The following is a 20418-nucleotide window of genomic DNA, read 5'->3' on the forward strand; positions in this document are numbered from 1 at the left end:
CAGGACTCCTGCCATCTTCCTAAAACCACTGCAAGAAAATGAATACATTTCTCTTCTGCTTACCCAGTCCTTCAGTGTTTCAGCCAAACTGACCTTTACTGCCATTTTCCCCCTCAGGCTTCTGCCTTCTCTTTCCAGCACTAATATGTTTTGTCCTTTGTGGCCTCCATGGGTTTACTTCTGAAGACCTGATTGGGGTTTATCTGTGCCCTTTTCATCACCTATTGAGGGATCAAAATTCTGTGCTTTGATTTTTATTTTTCTCTTTTTCCTGTTGTCTTTGCTTATGATGCTTTTGCTGTGTCTCATGTGGCAATTTTGAACTATTGTACCGACCATCCAGAATAGGGGGAAAAAACCAGCTCTGCTGACAGTCATCTTGTGTCTTTAATGCAAAGTAGGGGAGCAGTGGAGGCTTTAAGACACAGCACTCAAAGTCCCTGGTTAGCTTCTGGAAGATATTAGCATCAGAAATCATAATCACTGTATCAAATTTAAAATAGAAACAAGGAGTGCAGAGTAAATCTGTGTGGCGATGTTTGAGTACGTTTGGGTGTTTTGCTATGAGAGAGCCTTCGGACTGGTGGTGGTGCCTGAATTTTTCCTGGGAGGGCCTGCTTTACACCCTCTGCTTCTTTTTCAGCTCTGATGTGCCAGGGGAGGCTGCTATCTTCTGCCTGTTGATATCTTGTGAAATTGGTGGGGTGTTTTTGATCAGGGATGAAAAGAAACAGGTAAAACCAGGCGACTGAATCATGAGTGTGCTGTGGGTCTGCTCTTAGGTCAGCAATCTCCCACAGGCACACGATGCCAACACTGGGCCAGACACTCCACAAGAAAACACTGCTGGTCATGTGTCAGTGTTCTTTAGGTTTTTTTACATAATTCATGATTACTTAGGCTTCTGAGGTAGAGAAGTGTTCAGCTGCTAGTGAGGTGTGCTCTGTAAGCAGCAGACAGGAAGACTGAGCCATCTTGTAGGTGAAGTTACAGAGGTGTCTCTGTTTTAAGAGGTGGTGGGTCTTGGTAGAAGTTCCACCGTTCACTTCTGTCCCTAAAACCTGTGCTGCAAAAGGGGAGGGTGATTCTTGCCAGTCATGTGGTCTTGTCCCCTCGTGGCTGTGCTGGGCTGGCCAAAAGCTAATCACGGAGGTGGTACTTGCAGGTTGGTTTCCAGGTGGATTGATGAGCTGCTGAAGCTCTCCTAGATTGCTTTGAGCTGCCTGTGTGAAGTTGCACATGTACCACCAGTGAACTTCATCTTTGTACCAGATTCTGTCCTCAATTAGATGTCCTGGCAGTGTTGTGATCTGTTACGGTACACGGCAAGGTTGCAATTTATAAATACCAGCTAAGGAACAGAAAAAAATGGCACCATAAGAGAGCAGGAGGACGCTGAATTGGTGTGGGGGGTTTTTCTCTCAGAGTTTTATTGTTTTGATGGTATGTGTAATCCAGTTTTGTAATTATTGTTAAACCAAAAACCCCTTAGGAAAATCATGATATTAAGATTTTGAAATGTAAGAGAGTCTCTTCAGAGTTGTTTCTTTGTGTTTTAAACAAATTACTTTAATATTGGAAGGGTAGGGGAGTTTTATGATGGGATGTTGGGGCTTTTTTGTGGCTTTTTTTTTTTTTTTTTTTTTTACATCAGTCTCTTCTCAACCTAATATATTTAGGAAAACTGCTGGCTCTGCAGCACTGCTTTTCTGGCTATCACTTCCACATCACATTTTGCTCAGTTTAAGAACAAAAGACCAGTTAAAATGAAAAGGAAATCCAAAATTTTTTTCTCACAGTTAAGCACCTGCAAAAAGTGTACCTTTTACTTCAGTGGAGTTGGCTTAAATTTATTTTCTTGGGGTTTTTGTTTGGGTTTTTTTCCTGGCCTTTTAAAAATTCTTGTAACTTTATAATGTAATGCTGGTTATAGGGCATGCAGTGATAAGTAATTATTCCTTGCTTATTTCAAGTATGTTCCATAAATATATGAATAGGGAAAATTGAAAGAAGTGAATCAAAAACTTTAAAATTATTCTCATCACACTTTCTGCACTTCTTTTTTTAGGGGGCAGGGAGAAAATATGCTCTTAGTTTTCTAACGTATAATTTAGGTGAAGAGGATGTATTTAAAGCTACCTCTATTTTACAGAAGGTTCTGTATGCTGTCCTGGGCTATTCCTGAAATGTTAGAGGAAAATTCTGCCTTGAGTTTTGTACTAAATGTTATGTTTACTAAAGGATTTCTTGATAACATCTAGTTAATAATTGAAATCTCGTGTTCCTTGTTCTGCTGATTGTGTTAGGTGAAAAATTTGAGGTAATGAGGTGATGGAATTAGTGTAGTGAATTAAATGCTTGCAGAGAAACCAAAAGCCTAGGTGTCTCATGTAGCTTTATGTATGCTGTGTATATTCTGGGTTTTTTTGGGTTGTTTTTTTTTTAACTGGAGCTTTTCTGTTCTCTTGCACTTCCTCCCCACCCTCCTGACTTACCAGAAAATTTCTGAAGCATTTTCCTGGTATAAAACAAAATTAAAATTCCAATTATCAAATTTCTTTTTTTGTTTACAGATGATGATGTACCTGCAGATATGGTTGCAGAAGAATCAGGTCCTGGTGCACAAAATAGTCCATACCAACTTCGCAGAAAAACTCTTCTACCTAAAAGAACAGCTTGCCCTACAAAGAGCAGTATGGAGGTAACTTCTTTGTTTTTAATTGTAAAGGAAATCTTACTGATTCAAGAATATGATACTAATTTAGTATTTTTCACAAGTTACCTAGTGACTGAACTAATTCTTATTTATTTCACTAAAGGGTGCCTCCACTTCAGCTACTGAAAACTTTGGCCACCGAGCAAAACGTGCTAGAGTATCTGGAAAATCCCAGGATTTATCAGGTAATAACTTTGTACTAAAAATGGGGTGAGAGAGAAGGACAGTTTAGTTTCACATGCAACCCCACACATCACCCCCAAACTTAACCTTTCCTACGTGCTCTCCAGCTAAGAAACAGTAGTGGAAAATCCCCAAAACTGGCTTGTTCTGAAGTTCAAATTTGGAATGATGATTTTAATCAGAATTTTTAGAATCTGATTCTTTAGTCTGTCTGCTTCACTGCAGGCAGGTTTTGGTTGTTTTTTATTCTCCTCACAATGCTGTGTAGTTGTATCTAAGTTACTCTTGGGAGCAGTAAGGCTGCAATGGTGCCTTACTTAACATTTCTCCTATTGATGGTATTGTTTAGACGTAGTTCTGGTATTATAGCACTTAATTGTGGAGAGAGTTTGTGTGGTTTTAAATAAAAATATGCATATGCCTATTATATAGATGTGCATATACTTTTGCACACAACTACAGTATATGTACATGGTATAATAGGCACACATATATAATTATATTGTGTGTGTATTTTGTGTGTACCCACACCATAGATATACACAGGCACACATACCCTACTTGTACTTTTTCTCTGTGTAGTTTTCAGTCTCTCTGCTTCTATACCTTTTTGTTTCCTGACACACTCTTTAGTTCCAGGAGATCTGCTGTCACTTTTCCCTGGAAAATCAACACTAATGCTCGCCAACTCCCATTGATGTGGTTTCTGTTGCTTTTCTTGGTTTTTGGTTTGGTTGGGGTTTTTTTTTGGTTGTTGTTTTTTTTTTAATCCATGTCTCCCTTAATATTGTGAACTAAAACTGAGCAGCTGGCTCAAGGCTTTGGTCTGTTTTCATTGCTTCTGTTGAGGTCTGCTCTTTCTGGCTCCTCACCTTCTCCATAGTGTAGGTTTTATCTTTCAAACTCTCCCGCTCTGTTTCATTCTCCCTCTCTTTGATTAACTCCTGATTTCAGCAGCTGTTTAAGAACCATTTAATCTCAGATTTATATCCTTGAAATAGCCAGAACCAATTGGACATCAGCCTGTGTCATTTTGCTTTGATTCTTTTCCTGATTTGCTATCTGAAGCCCTGTGCAAAGTCATCTTGACACGGACTCAGTTTCTCTTGCCAGTTCTTAGGCTTTTTTCCATGTCATTCACTTTCTTGCTGTATTTTTCATTGTGCTTTTAATCACCTCTTTGCTTTAGTGAAGGTGAGTAGCTTCACTTGAGTCCTGTGGTACAGCTTACACCACAAATGACACTGATTTCCAAAGGAATTCTCCACACTTTCACTGTGCACTCGTTTTGTTAAATTCTTGAGCTCGTGTGGGGAGAGTACAGGGATTGTTGAGGCTTCTCTAGCATGGAATTAACAGAGTAGTTGTTACAATTGTACAATTGTTACAATTTTACTTTTAAGGTTGTATTCAAACCAGTCACAATCTAACAAGGGAGTGTCCTCCACAACCGATTTGCAATTAATCTCTTTCCCAGTACAGGTGATGGGGTTTTGTTATTTTCTTTCTTGACTTTCTGAGAGATTCCTCTAAATTTCTACAAGTATTGATTGTGGTGAGATTTATTTTAACACTCAAACCCCTCCCACCCTGTTTTTTGTTGGCATAGATAATGATAGCTGTTGGAATTGAGTTGTAAGCATGAGACTTCCTCATCAGTGGAGATTGTGTATTCTTGTGTACAGTTGATTTATTTTAGAACTGTAGATGAAATGAAGGCATGGGACTGGAAACACAGGAAAATGTCTTGGTGGAAAACCATTCCTTTTTGTGTGGACTCTGAGTTGAGGAAAATTTGGTGGAGTCAAAAGAGAAATGCCAGTCAATTGGAGTTTCCAACTGGAGTGGAGGCAGTAGTTGGAAAACAGAAGACTACTCCTTATTTTAATACTGATTTCAGCTTTAGTTCTGCTGGGAGTGTTGCTATTTTAAATTTCCCTTTTCCCTGAACTACAGCTTTGCAGTACATACTGAGACTGCAGGTTACTGGATCACTCATTGATTGTACTGTACATCAGGAACAAGCATAACTCATAGTTTACAGAACTTACTGACTTTTTAAATTTATTTTTGTCTTTTCCCATTGATTTATAAGATATTTTCCCAAGAACAGTACATGCCATGTTTCTGACATACTTCTGCTTCTTAACAAGAAAAGATTTTTTACTAAATACCTCCTTGTAGAGTAGAAGCTATTTGTCTCCATCTTCTCCACAAAAGTGGATAAAAAAGGTACCTATACAAGACATAATTTGCAATTTGGAATTCTTGGGGTGGCATTCTTGGTCTTTGTACAAAGAAGGGAATTCACTTTCAGGCAGCTTTCCCTGCCCCTTGTCTTGGTATTACTTTGCTAATTCCTATCTACTAAATGATCAAAACCGAAACTGAATTAGCTTCACGCATATCCTGTGGAAACAGAATGACATAACCAGATGTGTTTCTAATTTTCAGTTGTGCAGTACATTAGCACTTACTGAATCATAAATAGTTCAACTGTCAACTTACCTTAGAGCAAAGATAACGATTGGCGATGACCTCTTGCACTTTGTTTTTATTTTTATTCTTGTCTGGTTTTGACACTTATTTGGAAAACTGTGGGGGTTTTTTAATATGAATATGCATTTTGTACTTAACCTTCACTTTGTCAATAGGCATAAAGCTGTCATTAATAGGAGCACGTTAATTTTTCTGATTTGGGGGCCAGACAACCCTTTTAAATGGTTTTGGCTTATTTTTATAAACTGAGAGGAAGAACACATCAATTGCATCCTTGCTTTGAGACATTATTAAAAGATACCCAAGATGTGGAGTGTGGATTTATAGAACAAAAGCATGTAGTTCTCTCTTAGATGCAGAGGAAATTTGAGTCGTAACATTAAGAAGCAAATCAGCTTTTTCAAGTTATACTGGAGAATTTCACCTAGTAATCACTGTATCAGTGATTTAAGTGGAGAAGTTTTAAATCAACCCCTACTTAATTGAGCAGAAGGACAATTTAAGTTAAATTGCTCACTTCTGCAGGATTTTGGATAAAGCTGAGTGAGGATAGCAAACACCTGTAAAATCATCATCTTCATTTTGAAAACAGTGCCGAAGTTTCCATGTAAATACTGCTTGAAAAATTGCAGGGCTTGAGGGGGTTTACTGAGGCCTTTAAAAGTATTTTTTTTTTATTTCAGGAAATGCTTTGACGCTTTCAAAGTTGGTCCTTGTCCCTTGCAGTAAGGAAACACATCTGGATTTCAGTTTTCATTTTGAGATAGGGCCTAGGGAGGAAAACAGGAGTATGAACTTAGGAGCAGTGGGAGGCACTACATTAGTGAGCTTCCCTCTTCAATAAAGAATTATTCAAGGTCCTAACATATATAAACTTACAGGAAGAAAAAAATCTGCAGGTTGCTTATTGAAGTAACTGATTGTCTTGGGAAGAAGATCAAATTATATGCCTCAGGGATTTGTGTGTTAAAAGGAGAAGACAGGTCATGGAAGACTTGGGAGGATTTACTGCCTTGCATTTGCAATATCACATTTCATCTTTCAATAAGACAGTAGAAGACTATCTCTACATCTAACTGGAAAGCTACCACAAAAAGATGAATTCAGAAGCAATGTCCAATTATCCTATGATGCATTTCCAGGGTAATTAGGATTGTAGAATTAACTGCTCCTGCCTGTTTGACACAGGAAAGAACCTTTATATCTCCAGTGGAAAGGGACCTTTTTAAAAACCAGCATTGACTGTACATGTGACATTCTTTGGTGATGCCCACCCATATTTCCCTTATGGGCTGCTGTTCTGATTTCCAGACTTTGGGCTCCCCAAGTGTCTCTTGAGTATAAGACCTTTCCAGACTACTTGCATTTCATAAGTTTTACTGACTTACTGGCTTTGGCCTGGCTCATAAGGCTTTTTTTGCTTTGTTTTTTGAATAAAAATAATTTTGTAATCTGACATTATAATACCATTGCTGAAGAGAACTGTTTTGGCCAACTTCTGGATGTTCATCCCTGCCTGTCTCCTTCCTTTTGTTCCATTGTAGCACTTCTGTAGCTTGCAATGAACCAAAACAAGGATCTGATTATAAAAAAATAGTTTGTAGGAGGATGGGGATACTATGGGAGCAAATAGTTGTGGGCATGTGGAATGATGACACTTCCCACTTTGGTACAGCATAGGTTTTTGTTGGATTAAAGTGCCATGTACCTGTAGCTTATACTTAATGTTAGCTGTGACACTGCTGTGAGCAGCTGTCAACTGCATAAATGCCCTTGTGGCATCTTGGAGGAAATCAGTATTTGGGAGTCACTAAGGGAGCATTCATACAGTGGTGCAACAAGGAACAGGTTCAGGGAAAGGCACTGCAAACTCAGTAATATTTTAGAATTTCTATTACCTGGTCTGACTGGAGACTGTCTGCATGACACCCTGTAAAAACAGCTCTAATTGGTTCTCTCATAGTACACAGGTGCTGATGATGTGGTCTACAGACCACAGTTCAGCATCTTCATAAAGCCACAGTTCTGATCCTTGCAGTTCCTTTTTTCTCTCCTATGGCTGGAAATAATGTATTTATTTGTGCAGCTTTTCCCAGGGAAGTCCTGGGATGCTGCTTTTTTTTTTCTGGTGAAATCTCACGGGGATACTGTTTTTCAGAATGTTGTTCCCTCCCATTTTGTGAGTTATCTTTCTTAAGCTCACTTCAGTAGTCTTCTTGTAGTAGCCAAAATCACAATCCTGTTGCTCCTTGGATTCAGATGTTCTAGGAGAAAATAAATGATGCAAGGAGCATTACATGGATGTAATTGTGCTATGAATTTAGCAGATGAGAGCTTTTAACGCCTTGCATACAAATCCTCTAAACTTTGGCAGCTGTTCTATATGGCTCTGCCTTTAGGGTCATAGAAAGGATCTTAAAGGTGTTGACCAAACAAGTGACCTGTGCAAGCAGAACTCACCAGCTTTGAGGATACCTGCCACAGAAGGGTCTTGTGAGAACACAAATACAGGTGGGGGTTTCCCAAAGGAACTGGTGTATGTGGAGTGCCTGTGTGCCCAAGAGCAGGGGTTTAATAAAGTGCACTCACATCTCCACACAATGACATGGGAATGCCACTTTCTCCAGCCTCCCTGTAGCAATATAGCTGGCAAGACTAACACTTCTTCTGGTTTAGATTTTTGATTTGAAAAAAAAAAAAAAGCATAAAGAGGAGTAAATGGAAGAGGAGACTGGATTTACTGCAGGGTACTGGTTTCCCACATCCCAGGTGTCCTCTTTTCCTAATGTCTTCTTTGTGGGAGACCAAGGAAGTTTTACTTGTAGTTTTTCCAGACAGTGACTATTTCTGAGTAAATTCTTTCATATTTGAAAGCATTTTGCAGAGATTTTGGCTTTGGGACTGCATTATTATTATTATCATATGGATAATGTGGGTTAATGGAATCACAATGAAGCTAGTAGCAGTGAAAAGCGAGTATATCTGGAACATGCACAGTAGCCTGCTTAACATCTGCAGTCATATACAGAATGATTCCTTCAATAGAAAAAGGTCAACTAAAATGTTTGGAAAGAGGACTTGAAGTCTGTGACTTATTTTGGATTTTTTGCCTTCAGATTTAGAAGAAACATGCTTAAAAAAAAGAAAGGAAGGCTGCTTTGAGATAATTGGCATTTTAAATGGAAATCTTTCAAGTGACAAGTTGGTAATCTACTTCAGTCAGAATTTGAGGTGGTTAAATATGTCAATAATCTTATATTGATTACTGTTTAATAGCAGCACCTGCAGAACAGTATCTTCAGGAGAAGTTGCCAGATGAAGTGGTTCTAAAGATCTTCTCCTACCTGCTGGAGCAGGATCTCTGTAGAGCAGCTTGTGTGTGTAAACGCTTCAGTGAGCTGGCTAACGATCCAATTTTGTGGTAAGTGAAAAGCTATTCCTCATTATCTTCAGAAATACTAGATGTGCTGCTCAAGATGCCAGTACAATAGAAAAATTGAAATGTTGGTTACAATTAGTTGAATTAAAACCAATTGTATTTTAATGTGTCTGGTTCAGTTAAGCATTATTTGTTACTTATGAATGTCTGATTGTATGTATTAAACAGTAAAACTTGATTCTCTAGTAGTATAGATACTAGTTAAACAATGTTTTAAAAAATCAATCCCTTCAGTAGCCATTTCTTCTTCCCTCTTTAACCCTTTGCAGGCTGCAGTGGGAACTGTGATGCAAAAGAAATAAAATATTTCTTAATGTTAGATGCAAGCTTTGTATAGTGTTACTTAATTTTTTTTTGTTTGGTTGGTTTGATTTGATTTTTGTTTGTTTTGTTTAGTGGTTGGGTGTTGGGGCTGTTTTCCCCCATTTGAATCCACCCTTCCTCTGGGTTATTGAGAGTTTGAATAAAAAGGATCTAAATTTGTAATTGTTTATAAGGGAAAAATAACATGTTTCTTAGGCTGCTTTTTTAAAAATAAAGACTAAAAGAAAAAGAATAAAATAACAAAAATGCCCCTTTTTTTTTCTGTCCTAAAGACAGCTTTGGGGATGTCTTGTCAGATGAATTACAGCTTCTGAGATTCAGTGGCATCCTGTAAGTCTGGGCTTAATATCAGCAGGCTCAGACACTGCAATTATTTGCATTCTGGCACTAATCAAAAGAATCCAACTGCTGTGTGCCATTTTCTTCTTTTTAAACCACTGTAATTTGTTCACTGATGAACTCTTTTTGGAATACAGTGCATTATTTGTTCTCTGTGAATGCATTTTTCAGTCTTTTTTTGGCAAGGTGAGGAAGAGGTGGTGGCACACTTTGTTTTAAGTTTGTTATTCTCGTGCTACTAACTTTTGTAAGTGTTAAGGCAATGCTGTAGTTAATATGCAATTAGACTCTGATTCCACAAACACTGTAACTAACTGCTTGAATTTCTTCATGGAAATTGCATGTTGAGAACTTTTTCACTTGATTCATGAAACACATCAAAATTTTTCTCAGAAAAACACAAAAGTCAGTACAACAGAAAAATGGTTTTGGAAGTGTCTAAGTGGTGGGTACTGATCTTGGTAAAACTCACTGTCAGACTGGCATATCTCAGAAAAAAAATGAGGTTTAACTTTTGGTGTTACGTGAAAATGAAAGAGTAATCAGAAATGCATTAATTTTCTCTTTTGCTTGACACTTGTGCTCAGGAAAAGATTATATATGGAAGTATTTGAGTACACTCGTCCCATGATGCATCCTGAACCTGGTAAATTTTATCAGATTAATCCAGAAGAATATGAACATCCAAATCCCTGGAAAGAAAGCTTCCAGCAACTGGTAAGAGTAGTACTTGTTTATGTTCAAATTTACAGATGTTTATAAAAGTAAAAAACCCAACTTGTGAAATGGAACTGACAATAGTGATTCACTTGAGTTTAAACTTTAAATAAGGTGATGTGACTGAGGAGGTGGGGAGAGATCCTCTGGTGTTACACAGTAGGGGGAAATCTGAAGTTATTTCCTGTTTTGAGGCACACTTCAGGGAGACACAACATTGTAAAGTGCGTGAGCATCCAGCTCTTCTGTCTTGGGTTTTCTTTGTGTTTTGCATCACTGAAATTCTGTGGAAAAGATTGTCATGGTCTGTGGCTTGCAAATAAACTGCAAATACGTTGTTGTTGTTGTCTGTTACTAAACCAGTGTGTGTGCTGGTTATCAGATTTGTGTGCATCTTCCTCTAGTAAACTGAACAGTATATTGGTAATACCAGTTTGGGCTTAAATAGTGATTCACAGTGACTGCAGCTCAACAAGTTATCTTTAGGGCATGTGATTGAACCTCTAATCCAAAATTCCAGAGCTATTGTAAGAATGGCTGGGCATGATATTTGAAAAACATAAGTAAGAGAAATATCAGGGTGAGTGAATCGAACAATGCTGCGTGTCATTGGTTAATGAAATTCAGAAGCTTGTTGAGGACAAATACTTGACTTGGCTTCTTTGTTTATTCCATCACAAGTGAAGGTATAGGGTTCTCTTTTCCTCACCATATAAATGCAGTTTGTTTTGTGGCAAGCTGCTAGAGAATCGAGACATGGATGTAAAAACAGTGGCTGTGGAGTGCATAAGGTGTTTGAAGCTCTCAGCCGGTTTCAAGGCTCCTGGCTGTGTAAGTAGGTTGGCCTACTGTAAGTAGGTTTAGTTGATCACTCCCTTAGGCTCAGACCATTTTTGATTGTTGCCATTTTGAATCGTGTACCTAGTATGGGAGCTCAGTATGTGGTCCTTACTTCTTGGAACAAACTGATATTGGCAAATGGCTGGTTAATTAGAGGATTAGTAGATCTCTTGTCCATGCATTCAGACCCACCTGTCTGCAAACTTATCACAGACTTTTTTCCTTATTTCAGTACAAAGGAGCACATGTAAAGCCAGGTTTTGCTGAACACTTCTACAGTAATCCTGCAAGATACAAAGGAAGAGAAAATATGCTGGTATGTATCTAAAGCAGTTCTTAAAAGTATTTAGATATCTATTTAAATGGAAATGGACATTTCTCTAAACTTGTCCCTTTTCTTCTAGTATTATGATACTATTGAGGATGCTCTTGGTGGAGTTCAAGAAGCTCATTTTGATGGACTTATCTTTGTTCACTCTGGAATATATACTGATGAATGGATATATATAGAATCTCCAATCACCATGATCGGTGCAGGTATGTAAACTGAGAGCATCGTCATCGCAAAGTTGTGTTAATTACTACATTAATTACAAAAATACTCTGATGTATTAAGTATCTACTATAAATGCCCATCTTTCTTCATCAGCCTAGTAAATATATATTTTTTTGTACAAGTATTGCTAACTAAGAAGTAGCTGATGCTTCAGACTGAAGTACCATTGTCTGCTTGTTAGTTCTTGGAACAACTTATCTTTTTATTTTATTGGGAGAAAAAAAATTGAATTTTTCAGAAAGTATATTCAGTTATATGACTGCAGCTGAAATTTTCAGGTGGTTCTTATGAAATTTGTACATATATATATCCCATCTCCAGAGTAGAAACCAGCAGTGGGAACAAGCCCAAATTAGTATCTGTCCCATTTTCTTCATCGTAATTCCATCTTGAGGAAGGAAATGAGAGCATCCAACAGAAAGATTCTAAGACTAGAGGTTTTTTTCTCTATTCATCTCCCAACCATTCCTCTAAAGGAGAACCTTTATGGAGAACCAAATAAGACTTTCAGATTAGGAAAGAAAAAGATAAGATTAATATAAGATATAATATAATCTATAATATAAGATAATACACCTGGCTGCAAGTTGTGGTACTTGTGGAGCTGTTTGCTTTTCCTGTCACTACTGTGAGCATGCTAATTCCTAGTAGCATGATAACTGGTAGAAATTGAGACTGTATTCAGGTCTGGTAGAGATCTTGGTTAAGGGGTCTCAGACCTCTTGCTTCTCTGGTGACCCAGAAGTGAACTGCCTGCTGTTTGCTTTTTCTGAGATGCTGCCTATTTGCATTGGCTTGGTTGGTTGGATTTTCTGGGTTGTGGGGTTTTTTGATTGCTTGTTAGGTTAGGGGATTGTAGTTGTTTTGGTGGGGTGTGTTTTGTGTGTGAGTGTGTGTAGTTTGGGTTTGGATTTTTTTGTTTTGAAAAGTCCCTCTTTTTGGGTATTTATCTGTTCTCCATACCAACTGTTTTGTTCTTGAGTGAGCCCGTTCTGGCACTTCTTGCCTGGGTTTTGCAGACTTGGCAGTGAGAATGGTTTTGAGCAGTGCAGTCAGATTGTTCCAGTGTTACTCCTAAAACTTGTCCCCCCAGACCCGCAAGATGTGGCTGTGTTAGTATGTTAGTTTGTCAGTTCATGGCTACGTATCTGAAGCCAGCATTCTGAACATCCCTACTTACAGTGCTTTGATTTGTGTTGTGGAGAGGTTTTGGAGCACTAACTGGATTCCTTTTGGATGAGACTAATTTAAGAGATGTGTTCCTGGAATACTCTTCCTGCACTCTAGTAGCCAGTGTACATTCAGTCAGAGAGACCGGGACAGGACTAGTCCAAAGTCGGTCTTTTCTACCCTCCCTGTCCTGCAACGTGGGTGGTGTGGGTGTCTGATCCTCAGCACTATTTCACTTTGTAGTACCACTGTTGTTAGGCTGCAGTGCTTGCTAATGGACACGTGGCTGTAGACAAATAACAGAATGCCCCTGGCTTCTGTTTCAGATGGGGGATGACAGTAACAGATGCCAGTACAAATAGGGCAAGTTGTATTCATGAAGTGTTTAAAATCCAGAAGAAACTGGATCAGCGCTGTCCTAAGATACAAAACTTCTCGGTTACTTCATGACACTTGAAATGACATCTTTGATACATGGTTAGACTTCTGCATGTTCTCTGGCTCTTTTTAGGTTTTGAAAAGTCCTCTGCTTTCCCTTCCACTGGAATTAACTTTTTCTGAATAACTTAAGTTATCTTAACTACAGTCCTTTAAGAGCCAGGGATCTGCATTGTGTATTTTTGTAACAGAATAGCTATCTTGGGGAACAAAACCTCCAAGAGGAATCCAGAAATGCTGGATGTATTTATATTTCAGTTTTTGGCAATGCTGACTTCACTTCCTCAGACTTTCTCCACTGTATGGTGAATGACATTGTAGAGAGAGTCAATTTTCTTTTGTCTGGAAAAGAAAACAAATTAAAGTGAACCACTAAGCCTTGGAGAACTACCTCTTCTCTGTTCAGTCTGACATGCTTTTCAGAATGGTAGGATTAAGGCAGCACCAAATCTCTCTGCAGTTCTACTCAAATTTCTTTAATATTTCTTCTGCTGACTTCTGAAGAAGCACAACATTATTAGAAAGGCAGCTTAACATACCTTGAGCTCACAAGGAGCTTCTGCTTTCACACATAAGCAAAATGTTCTTACAGAATAGTGCCTGGTATTCTAGGTTTGTTGTTCTGTTTAATTTTGGGGTTATTTATTTGTTCCGTTAAATCCAGGGGAAGGAGTTAGTTCAGAAGGAAGCCTTTGGAGGTATTGTTAGTACTGGGACTTATCTGAACTGTCAAGTAAGGAACAAGAGTAGAGGTTCTGAAAGGAAATTGTTGCATCTGGTTCAGTGGACAGAAATACCTATGGATTTCTTAAAAGAATTTATTTTCCAGAGTTGGAGAGGGGATGTGTGTTCAGTGCAGGAATATCCATGGAGTGCTCATCGCACTCAAGACACAAAGTCTCTCAATGGACTGAATTTCAGCAGTTGACAGACATGTGTCCCAATATGAGAATTTTCACTAAATGTGTGTGGTTTTCTATGTTTTAGGAGCTACAGCTTTCTTTTTTTTGTGTCTCTTTTATTTTTATTTGGCTTAAATAATGTGCGAGTAAGTAAAAAGGGATTATCAGGGGATTTTTCAATCAAGAAACACATTAGTAAAAACAATGAGAATTATTATTGTGATTGTAAGGGTGGAAAAATCTAAAATGGTAAGACTGTCGTAATTAAATATGTTTTTACTTTAGAGTGCGAGAGTACTTTCACATGCTTGAGCTCTTCTTTAAATACCCATTCTGCATCTTTGAAGTTTGAAAGTTGTATTTTGGACTAGTTTAGAGCTGTGTTCTTTGCTGAAGATTTTTCAGACTGCAAGATCTAAAAGGGTATCTCTATTTTTTGCCTGGTAAAGTTGAACAGGGTTACAATTACTTCCTGCAGAACGTAGTGGATTGTCTTTTAATGCACTGAAAATTGAAGTTGTTTTATTCCTTTTGAGGAATTAAAGAATTATGAGGCAACATCCAGTTAGTTTATAATTCTTTAGACAGTCCCTTATTGTAGGCTTTCTGTTACATTATTTCTAAATGATCCATCTTGGTCCTTAAGCTGAGTATGAATTCTGATCCCATGGAACACAACTCCCTTAGATTTCAGCAAATAGTCTTCTTGGGAGCTGTGTTTTGCTTACAAAATTAGTAGTCCTCTTCTTCCTTTTCCGATTCTTATACTGGTTCATTTTTTCTAAAATGGTCTAAGCCAAAAGCTGAAATAGAGATACTTCTGTGAAAGATGATTTTGCAAAGATTCAGTAGGATATTGCAGAGAATTTTATTGGTGCATTTAGAATGAAACCAATGCTCAAGGAAGTCTTCAGTCTTTTCCCAGGGGGGGTCTCAGTGCAGTGGTCTTACTAACTGGCATATTCCATGATGGGCATTCTGGGACCTCCCAGACTCAGAGACCTATGAAGTAACTCGTGTGCTGAGAGGAAGGAAATACCTGTAGAGAATGTGACCCAAGTGCATTCCAAACACCTACAAGCAGAATTCCACAAATCTCTGTTTTATTGTGTTTCAGAGCATCCAGTGTAAAGTGCAATTTTTCTGTGCCACTTTAAAAGAGAACACAATTCTGATATTGATTTATGGCTCTTATATCCTGTTAGGGCCTCTATTTTCTAGTTTTGGTTCACCTGCAATACTGTGGTGCTGTTCTTTTTCATATACTGAAATACACTCGTGTATACCAGTGCATTTGCACCATGGTGAATATATAGAAATGTTATCAAGCCACAGAAAGATGTTTTGTATGATGACAGAACTCCTCATCAAAGCCTCTTTTAGTTATGTAGTACTAAGTGAATAGTGGTATGAAGAAGAGCTAGACTACCTTAAAATATTTGCAGCTCTGCAGTAGTGAAAGCAGAGATCAGGCTTTTAGATAGTGAGAACAAGCTGGATAATGATATAAATGTTGCTCCATTCTGACTGACACCTTTCTGCCAGAGAGATAAAGAACAGGACATACCACTTGTCTGTACTAGTGTCAACAGACAGCAGAAAAGGATCTGCTCATGAGAAATCCTGTGCGTAGCCTCAATAAAATACAGAATTTAGGGCAAATACCCGCTCATGTTTGTGTGTCTGGAGTGGGGAATGATTTGAAATTGCTCTCAGATAAGTTACCTGCTATAGAATGTGAAACTTTATATTTTATGCATTGAGGAAGGCTGCTTCTAACTTGCATAGTTAATGTGCAGGTTTGAATTGGATGAACGATCTTGCTTGTGAATGAGCGTCATTGAATTGATTCCAGTGCAAGGTTGTTGTTAACTCGTGCGCCCTCTGCCGGCTCTTGCCATCCCAATGTAAACATTGCCTGCCTTTGGATTAAGGATAAAGAATCAAGCAGAGCCTCTCTGGTAGCACAGGAGATCAAATGGCACATTATGGCATCTTGCAAGTGAACCAGTCTGAAACCTTCTGTACATACTTGCAGTAAGGTAGTTCAATCCAGTTTAATAAGATTTTTTTTTCACCCCTGAAGAATAATGAGGATATCAGTTCAAAACTCTGAATCCTACATTTGAGAAGTATGGGGAGAGGTCACTTGTAGGTTGTGAGCAGATTACTAAATAGTGGCTCAAATTAGTGATGGAATATATGTTTTTAGCTTTAATAAAAGGGTTCAGAATACCAAAATAAATTGTGCTTGGAACAGAATTAAAGTGCCTCTAGCCTAATGCCTCGTGCTTAAACTGCTAATTCAGTTCATCATAAGTAATAGTCAAAAACTAGCTTTGTACAAGAGAAGGTTTTTCTCCTGGTACTGCACAGTAAATTAGTGCCAGATTGTCTTAGTTAAAGACCAGTTTCTTCATTGTCTTTGAAACTTCCTTGTTTAAGATTCTTCTTACATGAAGACTGTTTATGTGCCAACAATAGCGTTAATTTCCTTTGTTACTTTGAACAGAATTCTGTAAATCTTTTGAGGATTTTTTTTTCCAGTGGCATAAACTAAGACTTACTAATTGTTTTCTTTACAGCACCTGGAAAAGTAGCAGATAAAGTTATAATAGAAAACACTAGAGATTCCACCTTCGTTTTTATGGAGGGTTCTGAAGATGCCTATGTTGGATATATGACAATCAGGGTAAGAATCTCAAACTTCAGCAGCTCTTTTAAAAGTTTTAAGGCCTGAGCAATTGAATGTAACGTTTCTGTGTTTTCTTCCTTTTTCAGTTCAACCCTGATGACAAATCTGCTCAGCACCACAATGCTCACCACTGCTTAGAGATTACCGTGAACTGCAGTCCAATTATAGATCACTGTATTATTCGAAGTACTTGTACTGGTTAGTGGGCTTTTTGTCGTTTGAAGAAATGCACAAATTGAGTATGATCACTGTTGGCATATTTCACTTTCTGATGCAGGTGTTTAATACATGTCTGCAAGCCTTACTTGCCTTGAAATGGCACTATTAGTGACTTCTTTGTGTCCAAAACCTTTGGTCTTCTATTTGAATCCGTTTAGACTCTCTGGGCAATTGGTTTAAAACCTGAAAAGTGACAGTTTAAGTAACCTTACTGGTTTTGGTATTTTTAATTGTAGCTGGCAGGAGGGGGCATTTGAAGGGGGTGCACGTGGGACGTGTACATGAGGTTTGTTGTGATATTCACTACTGGGATTGATGGCATTAAACAGTCATGAGATGTAAATGCTAAGTTCAGTTCACTTTCCTCTTGAGTGGAATGATTGGACATAGAGTATTAGTACCTGGCTAGACAGGCAGAAGTGTTGAAAGACAGGCAGAAGTGTCACCATCAGAGACAATAGGGAATTTATACCACCTGATTTGGGAAACATTAGTAGTTGAGATTCAGGGAAGAACTGGTTGGAATCTGTTGAAGTGAGAAGCTGAATGGCAGTTTAATCATTGGCAGGAAGACACAACAGTTTGTAATCACTAGACACAAGACGTGTTTGAACACAACCTGATAAATGCAGTTGGAGTGTCAGAAAGAAGTGGTTTGGGAGAATTAAGATACTGAGTCTTTGCATGGAAATGGCAGTATGAACTTAGATCAGCAAGTTCAGCTAGTGAAAGGGAATGGATCTGTGCAGCAGGCTGTGCACAGAGGTTGCTCAGCTCAACATAAAGGTGAGGAAAAAAGATCTTCAGACTAGATAGAAAAACTACACTTTTCTGGTACAACCTGTGAAGGAGAGAATACTGCAGGGAACCACAATGAGAGTGGTAGAAGGATTCCTTGTCTGTGCCTTCTGGGGAAAGATGGGCTCTTTCTTGGAGGTTTCAGGCTATAAAACACTACCCTTGGTCATCATCATCTGTTTTATTGAAGGCATATCAGCAAATATATGGAAGTGTTAAAAATAGCAAGAGAGGAACAAAGGACAGGAACTGCTCTCAGTATTTCAGTGTTAATGCTAACTACTGGGAAATTGAAGTACATGAAGAAAATTTATTCTGGAACTTCTTATATACCAATATTGGGGACCTTGACAACAAATGAATTAGATTAGTTTCTTGAACCACGTGATTATAAAAGTAGTTTGAAGAGCTGCATGGCTTCATATTGAAACGTGCTTACAGATATGCTAGTAGGTCTTGATATTTTGGTGAAAGTTGTTTATTAAAATTAATATTTGATCTTTTTTTATGAACATTTTTCATTATGGAAGACTTTCTGAGGATTTCGGACTTTTGCCCCCTTCAAGACTCTGGGTTTCTGAATGTTTGCTCTATTGAATTGTTGCTTCTTTTCTGCGAAGTTAAAATTTCTGGTCAATTTTGGAGCCTGTGTGGAGGCTGTACTATCATCACTTATTGATTATTAAATTTTATTGACTTTTAAATCCTACCAAGCCTTGCTATAACCTATTCAGGAAGTATTGAGTGTGTGTAAAAAGGGAGGAAAAAATGGCAGTCTGCCAGAAAAGGCATTTACTGTTTCCAAATCATTGACATCTCTGAAATACTGATCCATAAGCATTCAAAATCTTTCCTAGCACGTTTGATATCCTTTCTGCAGATCTCCTAATTGCATTAAAGCATATTTCTACATTATGTCATATATAAAGGTCTTAATGTATGTAACATGTAGAGATACGAGCTATGTAAGTGCAAGGGATTTTAGCTAGAAGTCTCCTGCTGCCAGTCCAGAGCATCTTTAAATAAAGTTTAAATGGCAAGATCCTGAGTCTAGAGGTTCTGTTGCATCCATTGTGGAAGAAATCTGTGTTAGTCCTCACCTCGATGGATAAAAGTAGTAGTGGATGGCATTGTGCCTTTTTATTTTAAATATTGCATAAGTGTGTGCAATCATTATATTTTGAGTAAACAAAATAAAGCCTAAACCAGTATTACGTGTGCTTGGTACTGCAAAAGGACCAATTTCACACAATGAATACTTCAGTCCAGTGAAGTGAGTGAGAATAAAGATTGCTTTCATTTAAAGAAGCAAAATGTGATAGAGGTATGCTTTTAGAACATCAGACTGGGTTCCTAAAAATCCGTCACTCCTCAGTGACACCAAAAGAGGTAGAGGGAAGGGGAGTGAAAGTAATTATGAAATACAAGAAAGGAGAAGTTATTAGCAGCTAATGTAAGTAGAGAATAGGAATTGAAGTAAACTGTGGGGACTTCCCCCCAAAATACAAACACCCCATCAAAATACCACCTTACCCCCACAAAGAACTTGATAAACAAGACAAGATACATCTGTCTTTAGAAGAGACCGTGCTTGTGTCTTAATTTGGGGAACAAAGGGACTTTTGGCAGTGATGCTGATCCATCATAGCATGGAAAAATTTGAATGGCAAAGTGTTGTGTAATTTTTGTTCCATATTTAATGAGAATAGGCAGGAATGATAAATGTGCTCATACCCTAGAGGGATAATGAAATATGTTCCACTCTTGACAGTAACCGTGGATGAGGTTAAACAGCTGTAAAAATAGACATTCTAAAATCATGCAGGAGTTTAAAAAGAACTGACCAAGAAATTCTCTGGGCTCCTATTATCTATCAACAATAACTTGAAACCTGGGTGAGATGGTGTATGTCCTTGGGGGAGGCAGTATGGAGGGAGACTACACAGGATGAAGTATGGCATGACTACTGTCTATTGATTCTGGGTAGAATAATGAGGTAGTAAATGAAGGGGTTTGGTTAATGAAGAATTTAAAATTTATGATTGAATCAAATGATTGTATATTTACAGAAAGTTATAATGGTTGCATCACACTGTTAGCATTTTTTATTACTTTCTTTGACTAAAAGAAGGCAGCAGTCCCAGTATAATTACATTGATCCTTGAAAAATACTTGACTTCAGCATATAGTGCCTTAAAGTATTAGAATTCTACAGAATTACCAGACCACACACCGAATAGATGAAAAATAACTTTCAGGGTAACTATAAATGGCTTTTTTTGTGGTTATTTCAAAGATGACTTCTTGACTTTAAGTGTAATGACTTGAAGAAAATAAATAAGATGCATATTGATGGGACTTCTAGAGAATGAGGACTTTATATTTTAGAGTATTATAGATATAATAAGAATATACTATAACTGTAATCTTATAAGTAACCAGGAGGATGGGTTGCTGTGACCTTTCTTTGTAGTTGGGCTGTCAAACACTATTCACGATAGTCTGGACAAGTGCAAAGTTATACACACAACTCACGTTTGTTCCTCCTTCTAAGTGATAAACCTCCCTTGTGGAAAGCTGGGA

At 38.0% G+C, this 20418-nt stretch overlaps 1 protein-coding gene across 2 annotated transcripts in view; it reads left to right on the forward strand.

Annotated features, from left to right (window-relative positions):
- The window catches only part of FBXO11 (F-box protein 11), a 72263-nt gene that overhangs the window by 32974 nt on the left and 18871 nt on the right, over positions 1 to 20418 (forward strand). The window contains exons 2-9 of one of the 2 annotated variants that reach the window (XM_064647990.1): positions 2574 to 2701; positions 2820 to 2901; positions 8675 to 8819; positions 10088 to 10217; positions 11290 to 11373; positions 11462 to 11594; positions 16709 to 16815; positions 16905 to 17016. In XM_064647990.1, the coding sequence (XP_064504060.1) occupies positions 2574 to 2701; positions 2820 to 2901; positions 8675 to 8819; positions 10088 to 10217; positions 11290 to 11373; positions 11462 to 11594; positions 16709 to 16815; positions 16905 to 17016 (921 nt within the window). The remainder of the gene's footprint in view (positions 1 to 2573; positions 2702 to 2819; positions 2902 to 8674; positions 8820 to 10087; positions 10218 to 11289; positions 11374 to 11461; positions 11595 to 16708; positions 16816 to 16904; positions 17017 to 20418) is intronic. The other variant, XM_064647991.1, reaches the window with a different exon arrangement.

Source organism: Pseudopipra pipra, chromosome 3 (assembly GCF_036250125.1).
Source record: "Pseudopipra pipra isolate bDixPip1 chromosome 3, bDixPip1.hap1, whole genome shotgun sequence".
NCBI lineage: Eukaryota > Metazoa > Chordata > Aves > Passeriformes > Pipridae > Pseudopipra > Pseudopipra pipra.